The sequence below is a fragment of the Procambarus clarkii genome, chromosome 63 (genome assembly GCF_040958095.1).
Source record: "Procambarus clarkii isolate CNS0578487 chromosome 63, FALCON_Pclarkii_2.0, whole genome shotgun sequence".
NCBI classification, from domain to species: Eukaryota; Metazoa; Arthropoda; class Malacostraca; order Decapoda; family Cambaridae; genus Procambarus; species Procambarus clarkii.
Window position 1 is genome coordinate 8,032,944 of NC_091212.1, and position 27,389 is coordinate 8,060,332.

General features: G+C 45.8%; 1 protein-coding gene across 4 annotated transcripts in view; it reads left to right on the top strand.

Moving 5' to 3' along the window:
* LOC123765774 (vacuolar protein sorting 11) overlaps positions 1-27,389 on the top strand; it is a 67,083-nt gene that overhangs the window by 24,882 nt on the left and 14,812 nt on the right. Inside the window, exons 13-22 of one of the 4 annotated variants that reach the window (XM_069308686.1) lie at positions 2,413-2,611; positions 3,021-3,165; positions 5,612-5,793; positions 6,725-6,926; positions 7,389-7,484; positions 8,627-8,714; positions 12,707-12,857; positions 15,084-15,206; positions 16,228-16,284; positions 20,199-20,321. In XM_069308686.1, coding sequence (XP_069164787.1) covers positions 2,413-2,611; positions 3,021-3,165; positions 5,612-5,793; positions 6,725-6,926; positions 7,389-7,484; positions 8,627-8,714; positions 12,707-12,857; positions 15,084-15,206; positions 16,228-16,284; positions 20,199-20,233 — 1,278 coding nt within the window. In that variant the 3' untranslated portion in view covers positions 20,234-20,321. Of the gene's footprint in view, positions 1-2,412; positions 2,612-3,020; positions 3,166-5,611; positions 5,794-6,724; positions 6,927-7,388; positions 7,485-8,626; positions 8,715-12,706; positions 12,858-15,083; positions 15,207-16,227; positions 16,285-20,198; positions 20,328-27,389 lie in introns of those variants that run through there. The other 3 variants (XM_045754505.2, XM_069308687.1, XM_045754506.2) reach the window with 3 other exon arrangements.

Sequence of the window (27,389 nt, forward strand, 5' to 3'; positions counted from 1 at the left end):
TGACTAGGGTGTGTGTGTGTGTGTGTGTGTGTGTGGGAACACCCACTGCATAGGTTCGAGCCCTCATTGCAGCTTCTATGGATTTTCTCATTAATCTTAGTGTCATCTGCAAATTTGATAATTTGGTTTGTAATATTTTCATCTATATTTGATGTATATGACAAAAAGGGTTGGCCCCAAAAGGAACCCCTGAGGTACCCCACTCATCACATTTCTCCAGTCACATTCCTTCCTGTTAAGCACGGCCCTTTTTTTTTTAACCATTGTTTTATCCCTTCTAGCATTCTGCCATTTATTTCATGTGCCTGTAATTTTCTTGCTAGTCTGTCATGTGATATCTTATCAAAAGACACCCCGGGCAATGGCAAACATGGAATGCCCCCAAGTACAAGGGGGTTTCCATAGGCCATTGCTCCCTTTGCCTCTCTGAGGGGCCAGGTTCTGGCTCATGGTCCCCGGTAGGCTAAACTCCAGTTGACCGATGCCCCAGATTAATGTAACGTACATCAGTCAGTATAACAGCCCCGGAGACTCCAGGGAGCTTCTGGGGCTTATTCAGAAAGTGGCGTTACATTCAAAGCTGGTTTTCTCATTCTCATATCAGATACACTGTATAGACAAAAATGCAAGTCACAACTTTGTATCATCCTTTACTGATGATACGAAAATCAGCATTAAAATTACTTCTGTAGAAGACTGAAAAACTACAGGCTGGTATTAATAAAGTATTCAATTAGGTAACTGAAAATAACATGGTGGTTAACAGTGATTACTTCTAGGTACTTTGGTATGGTAGAAATGAAGAACTTGATAAAGCTCAGGGTACAAGACCTTATCAGATATACTCATAGAAGGAAAACAACATGTAAAGCACTTGGAAATTTTGATGTCTAAGAACCTGACATTTAGTGAACATAATGAAGCAAATATAGCATCTTCCAGGAATGTGATGGGATGGATTATGAGAACGTTTAACTCTAGGGATGCCTTCACAGTGCTCATATTATTTAAACCACTGGTGCTGTCCCACCTTGAGTACTGTTCAGTACTCACTCACTTCCTCTCTCAGAGGAGGAGAGGTTTCTCACATAGAGCAATATAGATATGATAAAGCACCTAAATTTTTTAGAAGAAATCTCAAAAGTTCTTGAAATGTCATTTCTGGAAAGGAGACGAGAGAGGTATTAAATAATATGTACATTATACATGAAAGGTACTAAAAGGCCAGGTCCCAAATTTGCACAGTAAAATAACAACATACTGGAGTGAATGATTTAGAAGGAAATGCAGAATAGAACTAGTGAGGAGTAGAGGTGTCATAGGCACACTCAGAAAGCAAAGCATGAATATCAGAGGTTCATGGCTATTCAGTACTCTCCCAGCAAACATAAAAAATATTTCCAGAACAAAGGTGGACTCCTTCAAGAAACAATTAGACAAATACCTGCAAGAAGTGCTGGACTAGCTAGGTTGAAGTGGCTATGGGGGCCTATGAGCCACTCCAAGCAACAGCTTCTGGACCTAGTTATCACAAGTCAAGCTTGGCCCTAGGCCGGGCATGAGCAATAGAACTCGCAGAACCTACTCCAGGTATACTCAAGGTATCCACTTGGACAACAGAGGTTGTTCAGGCATCTGGCTCTGCTGCTGGGGTCTCTTGAGTTTTTGCCTTGACAGCCTTTTTCTTTGGACGATGTCTTTCTTTCTCAGACATTAGATAAGGAATATGGCTCTGCCCAAGACCCTTCATGGCAGGCTTCTGGAGCTGATGTGTGGAGGGGGGGAGGGATTCCAAGGAGGGTCTTAAGGTTCCCTTCAACCCTTCTTGGACCTTGTTTGCTTCTTTGGGAGGTTTTTTCTTTCAGAGGGAGAATTTCTCTTAACCTGCTTCCATTTTTGAAGGTGATTGCTCAGCGACTCCCTCTTGGATTCAAACTTATGTCCTATACAGAACCTCAGTTGTCTTATTTCCAGAGGTTTCTGTTTCTGCATTTCATTGTTTGTGGCTCTCCTGGACCTGTTTCGGTATCTATTGCGGAGTTCAGACGTTTCATTGAAGGACTTGGCCTTTTTTAAGTTCGGGTCAGTCTCAACTTATTGACTATGTTGTGAGATTTCAGGTTTATTCTGGCTGGCTAACAATCCTTTCTCTTCCTTGGGAGCTTGGTATGCGTTCTGTCAAACCCATATGCTTGACTGGCAAAAAAAGAGAGCTGTATCTTTCAGGTGTCCTTATGCTCTGCGTGAGGACTGCCTGGTTGCTCTGGCACTGCCCAAGTCTGTGGGTAAGTAGTAGCACTCTGTGCAGTTGTAAGGACAGACTATAACATCACAGTACACAAAGGCTTGACATGCATATTCCCCTTTACTATTTATTTTATAAATATTATTTGTACTCTTCTGGTGTTTTAGGGATCTTTAGATGGGTACCTGACCCCAGAAGAGCCAGTATACGCTGATCCTGAAGACTTTGAATACATGCTGGTGGGCCACAGCGAACAAGCTATCACGTTCTTGGAGAAGATGGCGACCATACCGGGCAAGCTCTCGGTCAAGTTGTACACCACCCTGCTTGCTGAGTATCTTCACCAGTACAGTCTTGCTCCTGAAGGTGGTTTGATGTTGTGATTGGTTGCTAACGTCATTTGTTATACTTCAGATAATTCCAGCAGGCTGGATCATATTGAGTCTTTTCCATGTGCTTGGTATTTTAATGAAATATTGGAGGAATTGACAAAATGATGCCCATATTTGATTTGGATACAACAGTTGATTAAACTTAGTATTTCATGAATATTTTAGCAACTAAAATACAGTAATGATTTAACATTGCACAATCAAGTCACAAGACTGAGACGATACTGTGGGATCAAACCCGCACCCCGTGGATACCTTGGGTAAATGCCCTACCCATTTAGTATTACAATTCTTTGATTCAATTCCAAATAATTAGAAATGCCTTTGTTTTCTGAAGTATACCTGTATTATGTACTCTGATATTTAACGTTGTTTTTTGTTAGGTCAAGAACAAGTAGCTTTGGGCGAGAAGGTGATGGAGCTATTACGCAGCACAGACAATGAGTACTGTCGTGACCACGCACTCCTGCTCTGTGACAAGCTCAAGTTTCATGATGGAAAGCTCCTTCTGTGGGAGCAAGCTGGAATGTAAGTGGACGATGAATTATAAACTTTTTATCAATTGTCTTTATAATTGAAGAACTCTCTTGCAGGGGTCATGATGAGCTGAGTGAGTCACTATAAAACACTTGCCCCCAGAAATGGACATCAGAAGGTCTTTCCATGAATCATTTAAGCACTTTTAAACTCAAGCTCATGATTGGTGATGAGTGGCAAGTGAGGACACTTGTCAACTATGGCTTGTCTGCCTGTTCCAACGTTGTCAGTGTTACACAGTACCTCCTCACTCATCCTCTAGGTCTCTGACTTGAGGCAGCTCACATACACTTTGACAAGCAATGAATCTGCACACAGGAGAAGGGAAATGTGAAGGAAGAGTTTGGGAGCATCTGAATGATAAGCTTAAAAAGGAGCTAAAGAAAAGCTAAAAAGCTTTATATGTCAATCTCTGGTATTTGGCTGTTCCCTCGTGTAAGGAGCCTAAGATGGCAAGGCGGAAAGATGAGCAAGGTGGAGTAGATGCTATCTGGTTAAGATGCACCGGGTACCACAGACACCAGCATAGCCCTAGACCTAATGGTGTTTACCAGAAGGAAAGTTGGCTGAGAGGTGTACATTAACCCCTACACTGTGCACTTGATTTACATTACAAACCCCTGGTGGACAAAAGTAAATAAATTGAATAATAATTCTTTTTTTTAAATATTGCTCAAATGTGTTCTCTGTTTATGGTAAAATAATTTTTTATTTTAATAATGTAGCTTTGGCTGTGGAAGAGAAAAGAAATTTTGCAGTGATGTCAGAGATGGATGAGTGTTGGTGCAGAGGGCATCTTGTGGGGACCGTCCGGACCTGGTAAGCAGCGCGAGCTGCTGTGAATATATTTATATTAATATATTTAAGTGTCACTGATTTATTTTTCACTTTTTTATAATATAACGTGTGAAACATTGGCCTCGATAGAGATAGGAAGCCGGAGACTTGCCAAAGGTCTCCCCATTGGCCTAACTCCCTGCTCTGCCCCTCAAACATGGTGTAATAAGTTGACATAAATTCAGGTTTATTTAAATTACTGCAAAGTATTCCTAATTCTTTTTAAGTAAACATATCTTTAATATAAATAAAAACCATCAAATGCTAAATAACTTTTGCAGAGTATATAATGTACTACACGAGTTGCAGGTGCTGTAGTGCAATGATCTATGTCCTCGGCTCACAACCAAGAAGACCCAGTTCAGTTCCCAGGTGGTACAGAGATGGTTGTGCTAGTTTCCTTTCACTTGACGCATCTGTTCACCGAGTAGTAAAATCAGTAGCTGAGAGTTAGGAAACTGTTGTGGGGTTGCATCCTGGGGAAAGGTCAGACTGTGATGTAAGTCTAAAGTATACTATATATACACACGGGCTTGCTGTTCCCGATAAATTATTATTATAACAGTTCAATGACTAGCTAATCACTCTTTCTTTAGAGCAAGGGTGAGGAACCTTTTTTTCTGCTAAGAGCCATTTGGGTATTTGTAACATCATTTGCAGGCCATACAAAATTACCAACTTAAAAATTAGCTTACTATATTTGGTCAAACATTTAATTAATTCACCCCTAATGTGATGGGTGGAACTGCTTCTCTTTTGTGAGGTGTGTGATGTTAACTGGTGTTGATGGTCTTGCTATTCGCAACTACTTTTCCAAGTTTGTGTCGGTCAGCCTGGAGCTGACCGACACAAACTCTTTACGATGGTTGGAGGTCAACTCTTTACGATGGTAAGTTTTGAAAAACTGCTCGTTGCAGTAAGTTGTTCAAAACACAGATGCATATTTCAATGCAAGTCTCCTCAAAGTGGGAAATTCATTATTGCTTATGTAACATTCATAGAACTCATTTGTGGTGGCCTTGTCAGGGCCAAAGTATATGATATAAGGCCTGTGGGCCAGACGTTCCCCACCCCTGCTTTCTTGAGGTTATCTTGAGATGATTTTGGGGCTTTTAGTGTCCCCGCGGCCCGGTCCTCGACCAGGCCTCCACTCCCAGGAAGCAGCCTGTGACAGCTGACTAACACCCAGGTACCTATTTTACTGCTAGGTAATAGGGGCATAGGGTGAAAGAAACTCTGCCCATTGTTTCTCGCCGGCGCCCGAGATCAAACCCGGGACCACAGGATCACAAGTCCAGTGTGCTGTCCGCTCGGCTGACCGGCTCCCGTCGATGCTTTAAAGGAAGCATCAGGGCGTGAAAGATTACAACTTTGTTACGGGTATTGCATTGTCACCGAACTATAATGTATACATTTTGCATGGCCCAAGATGTGTGTACAGTATACATGGAGTTGTCATCCTTCTGCTTGTGGTGACCTTAAGAAAGATGGTGACCTAGACAAAATTTTGAGTGAAGGGTTCCTAAGTTTCAAAAGATGTGTTGATGAATCATTATGTTGTACTTCAGTAAAGTGCCAAATTTTGACGTGTGTTGTGAAGGTACGAGGAGTTGCTGGCCTGGTATGCTGAGCTCGGCGACATGGACAGCATGCTAGCCGTTTGTTCTCGGAAGTCACATCAGCATCCTCGGCTCTGGTGTTCAGCCTTAAAACTCATAACGTCCTCTTCATCTCTGGTCCCTCCAGATCAGCAACACCTCATGACGTGTCTTAGCAACATAGGTGAGTGTGTTGCATCTTGATAACATGGGTGAGAATTTGTTGTATCTTCACAGCATAGATGTGTGTGTGTTGCAGCCTAGTGTCAAGGTGAGTGTACAGTATGTGGTTTTAAATTTGTCTGTACTGTGTCTGTGCACATCTTTGCCAATGCCAACATACCCATATAGAAATCAGAAATAAAAAATAAAAATATATGGAAAGCAGAAATAGTGATTAATAAAGTGAATAAGAGCATCTTTAGTGGGTATGGGAGTTTGGAAGGAATGGATACGTAGGTTATTTAGAGACGATCCTGATGAAATATAGATGTGGAGTACTGATCTGAGCATTGTGGTGTAGGTGTGGGTATTAATCAGTGACGTATAATTTCCTGTCTCAAATGTGGAGTTAATTTTTGTTGAAATAATTTATTTCTTCTATTTTTTCATAAATACATTGATTCCTTGTATGTAATTAACTAGTTTGGGGCTATTTGTTTAAATCATTTAATGTTTATAACTCATCCCACACATGATATGCAGAGTGATGACCTCATTAAGTGATAAGTCAAGGACAGACTGAAACGTTGTCACTGTCATTTCATCTCACGTATGTGACTTGTTCTCTGCTGTTAATCTTTAAATGATGTTTTGTGAACCTGTGAAACATGACTATAATTTAATTTCGTATCTGTGGCAACCACTTGGACTAGTTGGTAGAGCAACAACTCAATTCGTGCAGGGTCAGTGCACGAGCCCCGATGGTCCAAGTGTTTGGGCACCGTTCCTTTCCTTCTATCTCATATCCCAGCTATATCTATATTACCTTTATATCTCATATCGTAGCCCTTCCAAGTGCTATATTGGCATGCTGGCTTAGTGCTTCTCATAATTTCTTTCCTACATGTGTGTGGGTCGCTTATTTGTTTATTTATCAAGTGTTACCATTACAGAACAGAAGGGGTTACTACCCCCGTTAGAAGTTGTTGACCAGCTGGCCACCTCTCCACACATCAGCCTGGGCCAAGTGAGAGAGTACCTGCTGAGAGTGGTCTCTACGCACTCTGCCACTCTGGCCGCTGAGGCCGCTCGCACTCAACAGTACTCGCAGGAAACTTCTCGCATGAGGGACACCATCCGTGAACTGCGGACTAGGTGCAGACTGCTCTTGTGAAGCGTTTAATGCAATAGCAAATTTTTCTTTGTTTAAATATATAAATACATTTAAAAAGTATACTGTACTGAGATCAATATCAGTCTTGAATTAAGTCAATGCTAATCAAATTATGAATTTAATTTGAAGTGTAATGCAATGTTTGTAGAGGTGAACCTGAGAATGATCAGAAGTCCTAGAATGCTGTGAGAGTATGTTTCTCACTTATATATGTTTCTCACTTATATAACAAATAAAACAGATTATTAAATGACACATTTTAGTTTTATAGTACAGTAATGATCTAAATTTATTCATTATATTTACAGTATTGTATGTATGGATTTTTGTGAAAATTGTCACTTTTTAAAAGCCATTTAGTCAAGCTAAACAAACCTTAGTGCTAATATTGCTTAGCCATTTAGTAAAACTGTTGTAGGATAATATGTTTTGATGCATTTCAGTGCTACCCAGTTTACTGCTACCAAGTGCAACATCTGCAACAATGACTTGGAGCTGCCATCTGTACACTTCCTCTGTAGACACTCCTTCCACCAGCAGTAAGTGGCTTACTAACTTTTTCTAATTGAAGTTTGAAGTAATGATCAAAATAGGTTTTTGAGGATATGTGGGTCCTGTCATACAGTAGTCTACGTCCTCGATTCACAGTCAAGGACCTCGTATTCACTCCCTGGATGGAACGTAAATGGTCGCGTATGTTTCCTTTCACCTAGGAGTAAATAAGTACCTGTGACCGAGGCAAATGTTGTGGGTTGCATCATGGGGGGGAAAGGTCGTCAGTAGTCGGCCCTGGGTGGGGGGCGGGGAGGGTCTCAATAAGCCTAACTACAAGTATTTGGTCCTTGACAGTGGGAGTTATTTCCTATAAGATACATGATGGCTACAGTCACAGACATTTTGGGAATGCCAAGTACATGTTTGAAGAGGTGTCACCTAGGTGAACTTGGGATTACCAATTCTAAATACAGTAAATGTATTGTACTTAGCTTATAACACTGGCAAACGTTCTGTAATCTTAAAAGGATATTTATACATAATTAAATCACAAGAAAATTATGTATCTATGAGAAAATATTGAGGCCTCACAATGGGACTCGCCAGTGTGCGTGCTTGGGAAGTCTGTGGATGCATGATGAGTCCCATCGTACAACCTCGATGTGTTCTCAGAGATGTTTGTTTTTATCCTAGTGTCTTAACAATAATTAGTAAATCAAAGCTGGCCCTACGCCATTCTTGGGAAGTAGAAGAGCCTCATCCGGGTACAGTATAAGTAGTGAATTTACTAACAAAAAGCTAGAGATGCACAACTACAGATATAGCACTTGAGGTTACTTTATGAGGTGGATGGTAATAGAAAGTGTACTATTGTAAGCTGAAGGGTAATTACATTTTGATTAAAAGATAAGGTAAAAAAAATTATAAATAATAAAAAAAGATACATTTGTTGATGAGCATCTGCTGGCTGCAGTCTGCTAAGTCCTTGGAGGAATGGGGCTATTCTTGAATGCAGTCAAGAATAGCATCTATCTGAGCAACCCATGCAGTCACAGTCATATGATTGTGACTGCATGGGTTGCTCAGATAGAGGGGTTTTTATCTACAGTTCACACAAACCTTTATTTTGTCTATATTTTACCAATATGATCATTTATTTACAATATACAGTACATTGTTTACACAGTTGCTTCGAGAGCTATAGTGAAAGTGACTCTGATTGCCCTGTATGTTTACCCGAGAACAAGAAGATGCTGGATGTTATCAAAGCACAAGTGAGTCTTACTTTTCCTTTGGTAATGTGACTACATTGTGAAGCAGTGGTAGACTAGCCTAATTGTTTGGTACTGTACATGTGTTGGTGTGTGTAACATAACCCATCCTCCTCCTCCTCTTTAAACAGTACCTTTTAAAACTATGTGGACCATCGTACATACATAGATGTAAGGGACAATTAGATAGTAGAATTTGGTACTGTTCACTTTATAGAGTGCAAAAAAAAAAACCAGCCTTGTTGAATGTAATGAAATGCCAATTTCTGGGTGAGCCCCGGATGCTTCCTGAAGCTGTCATATATGGATCGGTGCCATACTATCAGGTGTCATCAGTTGCAGAGTTCTTATTGGCCTACCGGGGACCACGAGCCAGAACCATGTCCCCTCATAGAGGCGCAGGGAGTGATAGCCTATGAAAACTTTTCATTTAGAGTGTAGTCAAACTTGCCACCACCAGGAAAGCACCCAGATAGCTAGGCGAACCAAAACAAACTACTGTACTGCATGGTTTAAAAAACTAGACTGCACCCCCACAACTGCCAAAAGAACTCTCCCAACAATAAAAACAACCACTAAATTTATACAAAAATTTTGCTGGCTAGTACTGCCCCACTATCCCTCCTCGTTTGGGGGGGGAAAGAGGGAGGCGTACCGGGTCAGCTGGCTCATACCTCCCTCAGTTCGAAGCTGATGAATCGCACTAATGCCCCGGTTGAGGGTGGGTGTCAGGAAACCTCCGAGGCTTGCCTAGAAATTGTCATTTCATTACATTTAATGCTAGTTTTCTGGGGGGAAGCCCCGTCGGCTCCCTCAAGCTAACTACCCACAGAGAAGAAAAGAAAAAAGCACTCACCAGGGAGGAGGCAGCACTGCAGGTATCAACCCAAAGAAGAGATAGGCGGCCACAACATACGCCCCAAAACAACACAAGGTCACCGAGAAGCCAAGAACGGTAACATGATATCAGGCTGTTAAGACCCCGTTTGCCCACCAAAACCCTTGTGCCCGAATATCAGCCCAAGACATGAGCGAGAGCAGCCATCAGAGCATTATACACATGGACAGCCTGAGCACAAGGGCAGACCACAGGTTGGCTAGACTGAACGACACTGCGGACGCCTGACGTACACACGCACACACACAAGCCCTGGAACAGGATTTCAGGGAAACCAGAACAACCCACAAAGAGGCCATCGAAGTAGAACTGGCAGCATGAAGGTAGCAGCGTAAAGCTGCCACCGGAATAATTTACCTATGAACCTCCTGTCAAACTAATCAAGCATCGACAACCAGGGAACCTCTCTGGGAGCCAGCCGACACATTCTTCACCAGAAAAGAAGGACACGGCTGTAACCGAACAAAATTCCCACCAGGGCCAAGGAACAAAAACCTCGTCGATAGAGGAGAGCATGAAACATGCCCACCCGATAACCAGAGTCCATAAAAGCAAAAGAGCTGCTCAAAAATCCAGGACCGAAAGGGCCACCGGAAAACGAGCAGAAGAGAGAAAAGAAGGAACCTGGCCAGAGACCAGGCAGGCTCTTTGTCCAAGAAAGGACAAAACAACCTGCCAGAACTGAAGAACAACGATGAAGTGATAGAAAAGGACGAAAAGACTGCCAAGAGTCCATACTGTCCCCAGAAGAACTGCAGGTGGTACACCTTGAACAAGCCACTTGATCACCACAAACAGGGTGATCCACGCACATCAACACACCAGACATAAAGAGCAGAAGAGAAGGCGGAACCCTCGAGGAACATCACTCACCTGACCTTCTGAAGGAGTCAGAGCCACGTGAAAATGCCGAGGTTGGACACCGAGCATGCAGTGCCAAAACCAAGTCAAGTCAGTCATCAAGGAGCCAGAAAAACCCTCTCTTCCTGTAAGACCCCAGCTGCACCAGCCCCCTGGAGCAACTGCTAGAAGAGGTAGGAACCCTAATTACAACCAGTCTAACCGAAGAGCCCACCGCAAAGCCTCGCAGTTAGGGAACGGGGCTGTGAATGGCAACACCAAAACCACACAGTCATGAAGAGTCGAGGCCTGAGTGCCCAACATCCTGCAAAGCCAGGGATCGGCTAAGACAATCCAAACCGCAGCAGGAAGAAGAAACTGGGAAAGACCATTGGCCAGGTCGTAGAAAACATCCTACACGCAATGAAAAATGGAGAAGCAAACTTCAAGAACTTAGCAGACGAGCCCAAAGTGACCTGCCCCTAAGAGACATGAACCAAAGTCCGAATGGAGCCAGAACACCGAGTCCAGAGAAATCCAAACTCACTGCTGCACCTGCCACACACTTGCAAACTCCCACACCGGAACCCGACAAGGGCGACAACAACCACGGCCGGACAGGAAGCACAGGCCCCAACCCCAACTGACGGCCAAGGTGACTGTGAAAGTCGAATGAGGGCAGAAGAAGAGCTGGGGAACAAACCCTGAAAATGCAAAGAGAACAGGTGATACAACCGACAGTGCAAGCACTCCAGAATTCGTACCCAGTAATCGCGAGCGGGTAAGGGACAGCTCCCAGGAACCCGACCCACCAAGCCAATCTCCTGCCCAATGGGAAAACGAGAAGAGTAAGGAAAAGGCTCCTGCAAAAGCAACAGCCAAGCCACCCATCTCCCCCTCAATACTAGAAGGGCGAAGCCTCGGTTGGAGCAAGACCACAGGAGGCAGGGAAGTGATACTGACTGGAACTCAAGTGAGGCCTAACCAGGTCCAACCCCAGAACAAAACCCAACCAGGGCTTCCACCATAACACCAGGAACTCAAACCTGTCGACCTGGAAAAAACCCAGATCCCTGGCTAAAGGGCAACAGATTGGCTGGCTGGGACCCCACACCAGCCAGCTGAATGAGGTGGCCAACCTCCAAAAACCGACAACGAAGAAGGGCCACCATGATCCGAGAGATGCGTAAAATGCAAAACAGCCAAACAGAAAGCTAGTCACCCCACAAAAAAAACGAACCAACCCTAGAACCCCAGAAGGAGGTCCAGAGAAGCATCGAAGAGACCCAAAATGGGACTAGAAAAGGGGGCAAGGAACGAGGCTGCAGAGACCACGCCCAAAGCCAAACACTCTGACCACCCAACAAGGCAAGGAGAGGAAACTCGCACCGAAAAATTCTCAAAGGCAACTAGGAGCAGGGCTGAGTAATTCCCACATCCCCACCGCCGGGGCAAAGGGGTGACCTACAATAAGGCCGGCACGAACCTAAGCCAGCATGCATAGCAGTGTGTGCCTAGCACCGATCAGGTGCAACGGGCAAGGCCTGGCTGTTTCCTGGTCTGGTTTCTCTTCTTTCTCCTAATGTCTGCTGCCTCTCCTCCTTCCTGGTAAGTCCAGTTTTTGTTCTCTGTGGTTAGTTAGCTTCAGGAAACCATTGGTTAGCCTCCCTCCAGCAACACTGCATTTAATGTAATGAAATGTCCCTTTCTGGAGCTGTTGGCTCCCTGATCGCCCTCCCTACAGGTTCATGGTGGGTTGTTCATCAGTTTCAGAACTAAGGTAAGGGGTTGACTGAGGGCTGGGGACAGGCCAACTGGTGGCAGTAATCATTACTAACAAGTTTCAAGCTGGTTTAGATGAATCCTTTGCTCTATGTGAATTGTTTGCAGAGTTCTTTGATAGTTTTGAGGTTGTTTTTTCTGTGAACCCTCCAGTTGTCTGTAATGCTTCGCTGACTTTCTGAAGGCTTTTTCCAAGAAGGTGGCAGACTGTCGACCGCTCCCTGCACCTGTGTTAGGTAGGAAGGGGGAAGGGGGCAGGTTCTGGCTCTAGTCGTGAGTAGGCCAAACAGAACTTTTGTGACAGATGTGACCCTTTAGTATGGAGCAGTCTTGGCAAGATTGCTTCAGGGAACAACTTGAGCTCCTCCAGTAAGAGACATTTCATTACATTCAATGCTGGGTTTTTGCTTAGATTTATAGGTGTCTTTCATATTTAATTTAATGGAGAGAATTCAGTAATCACATCACACCACAGGAGACACACCGCAGCCAACACGACCAGTTCCATGAGCAGTTGGAACGATCAGCAGATTCGTTCTCTGTGGTGGCAGACTACTTGGGACGAGGAGTGTTTACCCATCTTCATTCCCTAGCGGCTATGTATCCTTCCCTTAATACAACGAAGAGTAAGTTGAAAATATTTTGTTACTACACTTATAGTCTTTTGTGAAAATCTTTTTGATTTTGAGTTCATTCAATATTTTGGTTGTAGTTTTCTGAACATGCTGCAGCAGTTTGGCTTAGTGGTAGTAGATGCTTATTTTGCATTTTCTTTTGTATTTTAAATGCATATATATATATATAATATTTTGTCTCTTTGTAGATCTTTGCTTTCTGAAAATGTTGTAATTTTTGTAGCTGCTTATTTAATCTTGTTTTTATGTATGCATATATTTTATTTGAAGCTATTTAACTTTTGTTATTGTTTTAGTTTTTTAGTTTAAAACTGGGATAGTTTTAAAGAATTTGATGATGTAACACATGCATGTTTAGTTGAGTTGCAACACAGGGCTTGGTCACACACAAGATACCGGCCACCACCCCAGGAACTACCTAAAACGAGCAACAGCTGAAGCATAGCCAGGAAAGCTGCCCCAGAACAGGCCAGAAGAAGGGACTTGTATTAGATGTGATCAGCAGTGAAGACTGTCAACGGGCAAACCGTGGGTGGCGCCCCCAGCAAGCCACGAAAGTAGTACTCAACTCGTGCAACATTTATGCGAGGGATGAAGGAAGCCACCCAAATACAACCTTCCTCAGAGTCGAGCACAAAGAAGGAAAATTCTGGGATAATACCTGGCAAACAAGGAAAGCTGTCAATGGACAAAACTGGGTGGCACCCTGAGACACTGCAAGAAGCAGGACACTTGATCAGGAGAGAAAGCCAAAGGCCAGCAACAGACAAGAGAGCAAGCAGGCAAGAGCCTACAGGTGACACAGGAAATCTGCCCTTGGAGCAAAGTTTGACGAAGGATGTCATTGGCAATATTGGTTGGTAGTCTGGAAGGCTGTATGACGTTTTATACCTGCTACACTAAGGAGAGAAATTAGGCAATGACACGTATGCAATCATTCTATAGCAAAATGCTATTAAGGTAACTGACATAATATCCAGTCAGCAGAGAAAGCAGGCAAGCACACTCCCAAGTAAGTCCAGTGTCTGTAACACTCAAAAGTGTCAACTATGTAAAAGCCTGGATGGAGGCCATGTACACCACCTTGGAGAAAATCCAAGGAATAAACCTGATCACAAGACCCGGTAAACGGGTACAGCTGACTGGCATTACGAGAAGTTACACAAAGTGGGCAAATTCAATTCCTTGTGGAGGCCCAATGCCTGCAACACTTGTGAAAGTCCATTAACAAGAAAACCAAGTTGGGTTCCAGGTATACTCCCCCAGAGCAAAGTCCAAGGAAATTCATGAGATTCAATCAATGGGGGACAACCAGAAATGGAAATGATCGACAGGAACCCTGTGATGCTGCACGAAGCAGACAAGCCTAATCTTGAGTTGAAGCCCACACCAAACTACAATCTGGAGAGGAAACTAGGAAAGAAAACCCTAGGCGGGACCTACAAAGTGTGAGTGGGGACTCAGTTGCACATCCCACACAGCAGGAACCGCCAGCAGTATGTAACCCACTACATGGCACACCGTATTCAACAGTACCAGCATTAAATTCGACCCAGAGTGAAGGCCCATGTGTGTAATGCCCAGTAGAGCAAACTAGGGAAATACTGTATACAGTACATGTTTAGGGTGCATCGTATAAATGTTTAGGGTCCCTGTATACAGCACGAGTTTGGGCTACCTCTGCTTACCTATCAATGACTGCGGGGGAGTGAGAACTAGCTCCTTATGCCCATGCCTCCTAGCTGTTTATACCTGGCATTCTAATTACCTGTTTCAACATTAATGTTGTCATCATATTTCTTTTAAAATTATCAATGGAATTGACTTCAACAATCTCTTCCTTCACTGTACTCCACTTGGCACCAACCCTTACATCTCTTGGACTCAATTGTGTGTCCAGCTTCAACTTGGTCTACCTCTTTTCAATTTAAATAGGCTTCCTTTATCCACTGTATCTATTCTCCTCAAAATTTTGTATGTAGTTTTCATATCTCATCTGTTTCTTCTCTCCTCTAAAGTTGTGAGGACGAGTTCTCTCGACCTGTCCTCAACCTGCACAATTTAAATATTAGTGTAGCAACAGCAGGATATTTTTTCACTGATAGTTTGTCTTATTTTAGTAGATTTTCCTGGTGGTACGCTAAACATTATGTACGTTTACATTTGTTATTTATGTTATTTATTCTTTTGTTATTTACCTTCCTTAAACTTTACTAGATCAGAGTAATGTTGTACCTCGTGCAGTTGCCGTTAAAGTAGCACAGGATGTGGCAGACTCTGCCTCGGAGGCCCGCATCAGGGCTACTGAGATCCGTCCCAAGCATGGCAAGGGGGTGGTTGGTGAGTCATATTATGCTGGCGTTCACAGTTTCATGTAGTATTAAGTCCATCATTAATTAAATCTTGTACTTGAAGGTAACCAAGGTGAAAAAATTATGTCAAGAGAGGAAAGGGGTTGATTTTTAATATCGCAATATAGTTAACGTGATTTATGGCATCTCTGGAAATGCTTGAGAGTTGTCGGCGCCCTTGTAGTGAGTGATGCTTTTATTATTTGCTTTGCTTCTAGGTTTTATGTTTCTTGATACTGTATTACCTTGAGGTGGTTGTGAGGATGAGTGCTCCCATGCTGCTGCTCACAGTCTTAACATGAATTACAGCCAGGTTAATAGGTACTGTATCCTTTATCAGTGCAAGCAAGTACCAGCTGCTCCTTATGTGTTGGCCAAACTCCATGTGAATGGAGATGGTCAGAGGTTAAATCATTTACAATAGATTTTACATACAACCCTTCATATTCCAGCGGAAGCAACGCATTCAAGCTAGAAATTACCTTACATTCCTCTAGAGTTTCTCGGCCTTCCTTGTACTATGAATGTCTACAAGGCAAAGACAAGTTTCAGTGTGAGGTTACATTGCGTATAGTGCAGCTTAGTTAACCAATGGTCATGCCATCACCTGCTGCCAGTTACACAATTTGTGGAATGTATAATTAACTTTGTTTACTACAGTTACCTGCAACAGTCCAACATTAGTGAAATTAATTATAAAACTTACACCTATATCACAGGCAACACTGGATCCCGTCATTCATTTAGTGCTGGTCATGGTATATTTAAACACTAAAAAGTAATGTTTTACTTTTAAACAAAACTACTTTTAAACATTAAAAAAGTAGTTTAGTTTAAGGAGCCTTGTTAGAGAACTTTATATAACCTATAAATATTGCAAATTCATATTAAATTGCCTGTCATTTATGATTCACACCTAAATAAATGATAAGGGACTGGTACATCGTGTCTTGTGGGGAAATCATAATAAATTGATCATAAATGCAGGAGATTATTTTCCTGTATTTCAGTTCCTGAACCCGAGGGCCGACTCCGGGCACTAGAGAGAGTGAACCAGGGACCAGTCGGTGAGTCAAGCAGTTCCTCTTTCTCACTTCTTGTTATTATCACTACTCGCTTTTAAGGACATTTTAAATGAGTTTCTTAACTTGATATGTCTTAATTTCATTTGATTAGGATTTATAAATGCAGCTGATGTAGGATCTGCAAAGGTGATAACATGAGTAAAGATATATTCTGTGGTGCATGTGTCGGGTGTGTACTCACCTAATTGTGCTTGCGGGGGTTGAGCTCTGGCTCTTTGGTCCCGCCTCTCAACCGTCAATCAACTGGTGTACAGATTCCTGAGCCTATTGGGCTCTATCATATCTACATTTGAAACTGTGTATGGAGTCAGCCTCCACCACATCACTTCCTAATGCATTCCATTTACTAACTACTCTGACACTGAAAAAGTTCTTTCTAACGTCTCTGTGGCTCATTTGGGTACTCAGCTTCCACCTGTGTCCCCTTGTTCGCGTCCCACCAGTGTTGAATAGTTCATCCTTGTTTACCCGGTCGATTCCCCTGAGGATTTTGTAGGTTGTGATCATGTCCCCCCTTACTCTTCTGTCTTCCAGTGTCGTGAGGTGCATTTCCCGCAGCCTTTCCTCATAACTCATGCCTCTTAGTTCTGGGACTAGTCTAGTAGCATACCTTTGGACTTTTTCCAGCTTCGTCTTGTGCTTGACAAGGTACGGGCTCCATGCTGGGGCCGCATACTCCAGGATTGGTCTTACATATGTGGTGTACAAGATTCTGAATGATTCCTTACACAGGTTCCTGAACGCCGTTCTGATGTTAGCCAGCCTCGCATATGCCGCAGACGTTATTCTCTTTATGTGGGCTTCAGGAGACAGGTTTGGTGTGATATCAACTCCTAGATCTTTCTCTCTGTCTGTTTCATTAAGTACTTCATCTCCTATTCTGTATCCTGTGCCTGGCCTCCTGTTTCCACTTCCTAGTTTCATTACTTTGCATTTACTCGGGTTGAACTTCAACAGCCATTTGTTGGACCATTCACTCAGTCTATCCAGGTCATCTTGTAGCCTCCTACTATCATCCTCTGTTTCAATCCTCCTCATAATTTTTGCATCGTCGGCAAACATTGAGAGGAACGAATCTATACCCTCTGGGAGATCATTTACATATACCAGAAACAGTATAGGTCCAAGGACTGCCCCCTGCGGGACTCCACTTGTGACGTCTCGCCAATCTGAGACCTCACCCCTCACACAGACTCGTTGTCTCCTGTTGCTTAGGTATTCCTCTATCCACCGGAGTACCTTCCCTCTCACTCCAGCCTGCATCTCCAACTTTCGCACTAGCCTCTTGTGTGGCACTGTATCAAAGGCTTTCTGACAATCCAAAAATATGCAGTCTGCCCACCCTTCTCTTTCTTGCCTTATTTTTGTTGCCTGGTCGTAGAATTCAAGTAACCCTGTGAGGCAGGACCTGCCATCCCTGAACCCATGTTGATGCTGTGTTACAAAGTTCCTTCGCTCCAGATGCTCCACTAGTTTTTTTCGCACAATCTTCTCCATCAGCTTGCATGGTATGCAGGTTAGGGACACTGGCCTGTAGTTCAGTGCCTCCTGTCTATCCCCTTTCTTGTATATCGGGACTACGTTAGCTGCTTTCCAAATATCTGGCAGTTCCCCTGTTGCCAGTGATTTGTTATACACTATGGAGAGTGGTAGGCTCAGTTCTCTTGCTCCTTCCTTTAGAACCCAAGGGGAGATTCCATCTGGGCCTATAGCCTTTGTCACGTCCAACTCTAGTAAACACTTCCTTACTTCCCCACTGGTAATCTCAAACTCTTCCAGTGGTTCCTGGTTAGTTATTCCCTCACTTACCTCTGGAATTTCTCCTTGTTCTAAGGTGAAGACCTCATGGAATTTCTTATTCAATTCCTCACACACTTCCTTGTCATTTGTAGTGAATCCTTCCGCCCCTATCCTTAATCTCATAACCTGTTCCTTTACTGTTGTTTTTCTCCTAATGTGGCTATGCAACAATTTAGGCTGAGTCTTTGCCTTGCTTGCGATGTCATTTTCGTATTGTCTTTCTGCCTCTCTTCTCATCCTGACATATTCATTCCTGGCATTCTGGTATCTTTCTCTGCTCTCCAGTGTCCTGTTATTCCTATAGTTTCTCCATGCCCTTTTACTTTGCTGCTTAGCTAGCCTACATCTTTGATTAAACCATGGGTTTCTCATCTTCATTTCTCTGTTTTCCTTTTGGACTGGGACAAACTTGTTCGCTGCGTCCTTGCACTTCTGCGTGATGTAATCCATCATATCTTGGGCCGTCTTTCCCCTGAGCTCTGTTTCCCATGCTATATCTGTTAGGAATTTTCTTATCCCCTCATAGTTTCCCTTTCGGTATGCTAACCTTTTGGTTTCGGTATCCCTCCTCGAGTTCAATAACCCTTCTTCAATCAAGTACTCAAACACCAGTACACTGTGGTCGCTCATTCCTACTGGGTCCTCAAAACCGATTTCTCTTATGTCGGAGTCGTTCAGAGTGAAGACTAGGTCGAGTCTCGCTGGTTCGTCATTGCCTCTCATCCTTGTGGGTTCTCCGACATGCTGGGTTAAAAAGTTGCTTGTCACCACCTCCAATAGTTTGGCTCTCCACGTATCCTCGCCTCCATGCGGTTCCTTGTTCTCCCAGTCAATCTTTCCGTGATTGAAGTCGCCCATGATGAGCAGGTGGGATCTATTTCTACAGGCAGCAGAGGCTGCCCTCTCAATTATAGTGTTAACTGCCTTGTTGTTGTTTTCATACTCTTGACTGGGTCTCCTGTCATTTGGTGGAGGGTTGTATATTACTGCTACTACTATTCTTGGTCCTCCCATTGTTATGGTGCCTGCTATGTAGTCTCTGAACTCCTCACAGCCCGGGATGGCCATCTCCTTAAAACTCCATTCCCTTCTCATGAGTAGGGCCACTCCGCCTCCTCCTCTACCTTCCCTCTCTTTCCTTATTACTGTATACTCCTGGGGAAACACGGCATTCGTTATGATTCCAGAGAGTTTTGTTTCAGTGAGTCCGATTACATCTGGGTTAACTTCTTGTGCTCTTTCCCTTAGTTCACTTGTCTTGCTTGTGATCCCATCTATGTTCGAGTACATCACCCTGAAACTGACTCTCTTCTGCTTCTTTTCTGGGGGGGACCTTTGGGATCTGGGGTGAGTGGGAGCTGGGGGGACCTGGCACGGGGGGATTGGTGGAGGAGGGAGGGCTTGGGGTGGTGGGGGAGAGGGGGAGGGTACAGGTGTGTGTGTGTGTGTGTGTGTGTGTGTGTGTGTATGTGTGTAGTGTGGGAAGTGCATGTGATGTGTGTCTGAGGAGTGCGTATGGTGTATGTCTTGAATGTGTTTGGTGGTGCATGTGTGGGTTATCTTGAGATGATTTTGGGTCTTAGTGTCCCCACGGCCCGGTCCTTGACCAGGGCCTCCTTTTTGTTACCCCCCCTCCCCAGGAAGCAGCCCATAACACCTGTCTAACTCCCAGGTACCTATTTACTGCTAAGTAACAGGGACATCAGGGTGAAAGAAACATTTTGCCCATTTGTCTCTGCCTCCACTGGGGATCGAACCCGGAACCTCGGGACTACGAATCCGAAGCGCTGTCCACTCGGCTGTCAGGCGCCCACACATGGGGAGTGTGTGTGGTGTATGTCTTGGTTGTGTTTGGTGGGGAATGTGTGTGTGGTGCGTGTCTTGGGTGTGTTTGGTGGTGTATGGCTTGGGTGTGTTTGGTGGGGAATGTGTGTGTGGTGCGTGTCTTGGGTGTGTTTGGTGGTGTATGGCTTGGGTGTGTTTGGTGGCGAGCGCATGTGGTGTATGTCTTGGGTGTGTGTGGTGTCAGTGGTAGAGGTTTTTAAAATTGTACTAAACTTTACTTACTTATCTTAACTTTATCTTCTAACAAACAGAGACCCCTACCACTTCCCTGATAATATATCATTAACCACTGCAACTACTACTTATTGCTGCTATCGTCAATCAATCGGTAATGGACACGGGAGTGCATATTGGAAGATCACCCTGAAATCGTCTTATACACAGAGAGGTGTTCAACATCACCTTTACTTGGGGAAACGGCTCCAATCTGACCTATTTGTCCTGAATTCACACCCTGACAAGCTGCAGTGACTCGCCCCACACTCTCCTTGTTTTGAGATGATCTTCTGATTCCCCTTCATGATATTACTGTCCGCTGTCAACCACTCTGCTACCGTGTCTCTCTTTTCCCAGAAATTATCACCTGGACAAGAGCAAAAACCAGTTGTATACAAACATTTATTACATGAAAATAAACAGAAGTAAACTAATACAACAATACAATATCATAGAATTCTACAAACCGGCAACACACCTATATAATATCAGTTCTTCACCAAATAAACTGCACTAGGCTACTGCTCAATTTCTGCCCTCAGCCTCTGGCCTTCTCACTGCTTTTGACTAGGTAACTTACATATAAAAATATCCCCAACCTGAATACAATGACTTTCTCACCTTACATTGCATCACTCATGCCATATGCATTCAAGCACTCCCTCGTACATATCATGGTGTCCATCTAATTCTTTGTTGTGCATCCTGAAGTCCACCACTAAGAACATCTGTCTCTGGGGTCCTCAAAATCAGGTGGGTACTCCGGAAGTTTTTTCAATATTTGCTGTTACTTGAAGTCTCGCTCAATGCCTGTGAAGTTCCTCTATGGGGCTTCACCAAAAAAATCTGTAGCACCTCTACACTCGAACTTCGACTCTACTACTGAAGTTTGACTCTGTACTTGAAGTTGTACTCCCACACTATCTCCACCAGACACGATACTCCTACATGAATTTCTTCCCATACAAACCACAGTCAGGATGATGCTACAACTCTCCTCCTCCGACACCCCAATATGGCGCTCGCTTAAGTCGTCCACAAATTCTCTTGGACTGTCTCTAAATGCTTCTTTCAGTCCCGACTTAAGTACACGAAGTCACCTGCCAGGTTTCACACAAACATCTGCTCAATTTCATCCTCTCAAAGGATATCTCACAGTAGGGACCCACAAGAGATACGACCACCATGTATACATGGTGGTCGCGACCACTTAGCGGTTTCAGGCCGCTCCTAATACTGTTCACGATCACATATAAATAATGTACGCTGTCCTTGGCAGCTTCCTCACCTGTTGTACACTGTAGCCTTCACTCAAACACTTAACCAAGAACTATAATCATTCTTCCCAGGAGGGCACTGACGTGCGTCTGTCCTTGACGACTCGCGCTACTCCAGTGATTCTTTATGACCTCCATAATGCCGACATCTTACTTTGTTTCCACAAAATGCTTGCCTCTGCTTTCATCTCTTCAGTCTTAATATATTGATATTTGCTTAATTTACTTCCTTCCCCTGACTCCTACCTCCAGTCAGGTCGGCAGAATAACTCTCATAAGGCAGACCTCCCTCAGTAGGCTACCTGGGGTTCATAACAGTGGGGAGTGTATGTGTTGATGAGTGTGTCGGGGAGTGTGTGTGGTGCATGTCTTGGTTGTGTTTGGTGGTGTGTGAATGGGGAGTGTGTGTGCATGTTTCGGTTGTGTTTGGTGGTGCGTGTGTGAGGTATGCTTGGTGGTGGTGCGTGTGTGAGGTATGCTTGGTGGTGGTGCGTGTGTGAGGTATGCTTGGTGGTGGTGCGTGTGTGAGGTATGCTTGGTGGTGATGTGTGTGTGAGGTATGCTTCGTGGTGGTGCGTGTGTGAGGTATGCTTGGTGGTGGTGCGTGTGTGAGGTATGCTTGGTGGTGGTGCGTGTGTGAGGTATGCTTGGTGGTGATGTGTGTGTGAGGTATGCTTGGTGGTGATGTGTGTGTGAGGTATGCTTGGTGGTGGTGGTGTGTGTGAGGTATGCTTGGTGGTGATGTGTGTGTGAGGTATGCTTGGTGGTGGTGTGTGTGTGAGGTATGCTTGGTGGTGATGTGTGTGTGAGGTATGCTTGGTGGTGGTGCGTGTGTGAGGTATGCTTGGTGGTGATGCGTGTGTGAGGTATGCTTGGTGGTGATGTGTGTGTGAGGTATGCTTGGTGGTGGTGCGTGTGTGAGGTATGCTTGGTGGTGGTGTGTGTGTGAGGTATGCTTGGTGGTGGTGGTGCGTGTGTGAGGTATGCTTGGTGGTGATGTGTGTGTGAGGTATGCTTGGTGGTGGTGCGTGTGTGAGGTATGCTTGGTGGTGGTGCGTGTGTGAGGTATGCTTGGTGGTGATGTGTGTGTGAGGTATGCTTGGTGGTGATGTGTGTGTGAGGTATGCTTGGTGGTGGTGTGTGTGTGAGGTATGCTTGGTGGTGATGTGTGTGTGAGGTATGCTTGGTGGTGGTGCGTGTGTGAGGTATGCTTGGTGGTGGTGCGTGTGTGAGGTATGCTTGGTGGTGATGTGTGTGTGAGGTATGCTTGGTGGTGGTGTGTGTGTGTGAGGTATGCTTGGTGGTGGTGATGCGTGTGTGAGGTATGCTTGGTGGTGATGTGTGTGTGAGGTATGCTTGGTGGTGGTGCGTGTGTGAGGTATGCTTGGTGGTGATGTGTGTGTGAGGTATGCTTGGTGGTGATGCGTGTGTGAGGTATGCTTGGTGGTGATGTGTGTGTGTGAGGTATGCTTGGTGGTGGTGTGTGTGTGAGGTATGCTTGGTGGTGGTGCGTGTGTGTGAGGTATGCTTGGTGGTGATGTGTGTGTGAGGTATGCTTGGTGGTGGTGTGTGTGTGTGAGGTATGCTTGGTGGTGGTGCGTGTGTGTGAGGTATGCTTGGTGGTGGTGCGTGTGTGTGAGGTATGCTTGGTGGTGATGTGTGTGTGAGGTATGCTTGGTGGTGGTGTGTGTGTGTGAGGTATGCTTGGTGGTGGTGATGTGTGTGTGAGGTATGCTTGGTGGTGGTGTGTGTGTGAGGTATGCTTGGTGGTGGTGCGTGTGTGTGAGGTATGCTTGGTGGTGATGTGTGTGTGAGGTATGCTTGGTGGTGGTGCGTGTGTGAGGTATGCTTGGTGGTGATGCGTGTGTGAGGTATGCTTGGTGGTGATGTGTGTGTGAGGTATGCTTGGTGGTGGTGCGTGTGTGAGGTATGCTTGGTGGTGATGTGTGTGTGAGGTATGCTTGGTGGTGATGTGTGTGTGAGGTATGCTTGGTGGTGGTGCGTGTGTGAGGTATGCTTGGTGGTGATGTGTGTGTGAGGTATGCTTGGTGTGTGGTGATGTGTGTGTGAGGTATGCTTGGTGGTGGTGCGTGTGTGTGAGGTATGCTTGGTGGTGGTGCGTGTGTGAGGTATGCTTGGTGGTGGTGTGTGTGTGAGGTATGCTTGGTGGTGGTGTGTGTGTGAGGTATGCTTGGTGTGGTGATGTGTGTGAGGTATGCTTGGTGGTGTGGTGTGTGAGGTATGCTTGGTGGTGATGTGTGTGTGAGGTATGCTTGGTGGTGGTGCGTGTGTGAGGTATGCTTGGTGGTGGTGCGTGTGTGACGTATGCTTGGTGGTGGTGCGTGTGTGTGAGGTATGCTTGGTGGTGGTGCGTGTGTGTGTGAGGTATGCTTGGTGGTGGTGCGTGTGTGAGGTATGCTTGGTGGTGGTGCGTGTGTGAGGTATGCTTGGTGTGTGCGTGTGTGAGGTATGCTTGGTGGTGGTGATGTGTGTGTGAGGTATGCTTGGTGGTGGTGATGTGTGTGTGAGGTATGCTTGGTGGTGGTGTGTGTGTGTGAGGTATGCTTGGTGGTGGTGCGTGTGTGAGGTATGCTTGGTGGTGGTGCGTGTGTGAGGTATGCTTGGTGGTGATGTGTGTGTGAGGTATGCTTGGTGGTGGTGCGTGTGTGAGGTATGCTTGGTGGTGGTGTGTGTGTGAGGTATGCTTGGTGGTGGTGATGTGTGTGAGGTATGCTTGGTGGTGGTGTGTGTGTGAGGTATGCTTGGTGGTGTGATGTGTGTGAGGTATGCTTGGTGGTGGTGATGTGTGTGTGAGGTATGCTTGGTGGTGGTGTGTGTGTGTGAGGTATGCTTGGTGGTGGTGCGTGTGTGAGGTATGCTTGGTGGTGGTGCGTGTGTGAGGTATGCTTGGTGGTGATGTGTGTGAGGTATGCTTGGTGGTGGTGCGTGTGTGTGTGAGGTATGCTTGGTGGTGATGTGTGTGTGTGAGGTATGCTTGGTGGTGGTGCGTGTGTGTGTGAGGTATGCTTGGTGGTGATGTGTGTGTGTGAGGTATGCTTGGTGGTGTGTGGTGTGTGTGTGAGGTATGCTTGGTGGTGGTGCGTGTGTGTGAGGTATGCTTGGTGGTGGTGCGTGTGTGAGGTATGCTTGGTGGTGGTGCGTGTGTGAGGTATGGCTTGGTGTGTGCGTGTGTGTGAGGTATGCTTGGTGGTGGTGCGTGTGTGAGGTATGCTTGGTGGTGGTGGTGCGTGTGTGAGGTATGCTTGGTGGTGGTGGTGCGTGTGTGAGGTATGCTTGGTGGTGGTGCGTGTGTGTGAGGTATGCTTGGTGGTGGTGGTGTGTGTGTGAGGTATGCTTGGTGGTGGTGCGTGTGTGTGGGTATGCTTGGTGGTGTGGGTGTGTGTGAGGTATGCTTGGTGGTGGTGCGTGTGTGTGAGGTATGCTTGGTGGTGGTGCTGTGTGGTGAGGTATGCTTGGTGGTGGTGACTGTGTGTGTGAGGTATGCTTGGTGGTGGTGTGTGTGTGAGGTATGCTTGTGGTGGTGATGTGTGTGTGAGGTATGCTTTGGTGGTGGTGGTGTGTGAGGTATGCTTGGTGGTGGTGGTGTGTGTGAGGTATGCTTGGTGGTGGTGGTGTGTGAGGTATGCTTGGTGGTGCTGCGGTTTGTTGAGGTATGCTTGGTGGTGTGTTCGTGTGTGAGGTATGCTTGGTGGTGGTGGTGTGTGTGAGGTATGCTTGGTGGTGATGCGTGTGTGTGAGGTATGCTTGGTGGTGATGTGTGTGTGAGGTATGCTTGGTGGTGATGTGTGTGTGAGGTATGCTTGGTGGTGGTGTGTGTGTGAGGTATGCTTGGTGGTGGTGCGTGTGTGAGGTATGCTTGGTGGTGGTGATGTGTGTGTGAGGTATGCTTGGTGGTGTGTGTGTGTGAGGTATGCTTGGTGGTGGTGATGTGTGTGTGAGGTATGCTTGGTGGTGGTGTGTGTGTGAGGTATGCTTGGTGGTGGTGCGTGTGTGAGGTATGCTTGGTGGTGATGTGTGTGTGTGAGGTATGCTTGGTGGTGATGTGTGTGTGAGGTATGCTTGGTGGTGGTGTGCGTGTGAGGTATGCTTGGTGGTGGTGCGTGTGTGAGGTATGCTTGGTGGTGGTGGTGCGTGTGTGAGGTATGCTTGGTGGTGGTGGTGTGTGTGAGGTATGCTTGGTGGTGGTGCGTGTGTGAGGTATGCTTGGTGGTGGTGCGTGTGTGAGGTATGCTTTGTAGTGGTGCGTGTGTGAGGTATGCTTTGTGGTGATGTGTGTGTGAGGTATGCTTGGTGGTGGTGCGTGTGTGAGGTATGCTTGGTGGTGATGTGTGTGTGAGGTATGCTTGGTGGTGATGTGTGTGAGGTATGCTTGGTGGTGATGGTGGTGTGTGTGAGGTATGCTTGGTGGTGATGGTGGTGTGTGTGAGGTATGCTTGGTGGTGATGGTGGTGTGTGTGAGGTATGCTTGGTGGTGATGTGTGTGTGAGGTATGCTTGGTGGTGATGTGTGTGAGGTATGCTTGGTGGTGATGGTGATGTGTGTGAGGTATGCTTGGTGGTGATGGTGGTGTGTGTGAGGTATGCTTGGTGGTGATGTGTGTGTGAGGTATGCTTGGTGGTGATGGTGGTGTGTGTGAGGTATGCTTGGTGGTGATGGTGGTGTGTGTGAGGTATGCTTGGTGGTGATGTGTGTGTGAGGTATGCTTGGTGGTGGTGCGTGTGTGAGGTATGCTTGGTGGTGGTGCGTGTGTGAGGTATGCTTGGTGGTGGTGCGTGTGTGAGGTATGCTTGGTGGTGATGTGTGTGTGAGGTATGCTTGGTGGTGATGTGTGTGAGGTATGCTTGGTGGTGATGTGTGTGAGGTATGCTTGGTGGTGATGTGTGTGAGGTATGCTTGGTGGTGATGTGTGTGAGGTATGCTTGGTGGTGGTGGTGGTGTGTGTGAGGTATGCTTGGTGGTGGTGGTGTGTGTGTGAGGTATGCTTGGTGGTGGTGTGTGTGTGAGGTATGCTTGGTGGTGATGTGTGTGTGAGGTATGCTTGGTGGTGGTGGTGTGTGTGTGAGGTATGCTTGGTGGTGGTGTGTGTGTGAGGTATGCTTGGTGGTGATGTGTGTGTGAGGTATGCTTGGTGGTGATGGTGTGTGTGTGAGGTATGCTTGGTGGTGGTGTGTGTGTGAGGTATGCTTGGTGGTGGTGATGTGTGTGAGGTATGCTTGGTGGTGGTGATGGTGCGTGTGTGAGGTATGCTTGGTGGTGGTGTGTGTGTGTGAGGTATGCTTGGTGGTGATGTGTGTGTGAGGTATGCTTGGTGGTGGTGGTGTGTGTGAGGTATGCTTGGTGGTGGTGCGTGTGTGTGAGGTATGCTTGCTGGTGGTGTGTGTGTGAGGTATGCTTGGTGGTGGTGGTGCGTGTGTGAGGTATGCTTGGTGGTGGTGTGTGTGTGAGGTATGCTTGGTGGTGGTGTGTGTGTGTGAGGTATGCTTGGTGGTGGTGTGTGTGTGTGAGGTATGCTTGGTGGTGGTGTGTGTGTGTGAGGTATGCTTGGTGGTGGTGGTGGTGTGTGAGGTATGCTTGGTGGTGGTGTGTGTGTGAGGTATGCTTGGTGGTGTGTGTGTGTGAGGTATGCTTGGTGGTGGTGCGTGTGTGAGGTATGCTTGGTGGTGGTGCGTGTGTGTGAGGTATGCTTGCTGGTGGTGTGTGTGTGAGGTATGCTTGGTGGTGGTGGTGCGTGTGTGAGGTATGCTTGGTGGTGGTGTGTGTGTGAGGTATGCTTGGTGGTGATGTGTGTGTGAGGTATGCTTGGTGGTGGTGTGTGTGTGAGGTATGCTTGGTGGTGGTGTGTGTGTGAGGTATGCTTGGTGGTGGTGCGTGTGTGAGGTATGCTTGGTGGTGGTGTGTGTGTGTGAGGTATGCTTGGTGGTGTGTGTG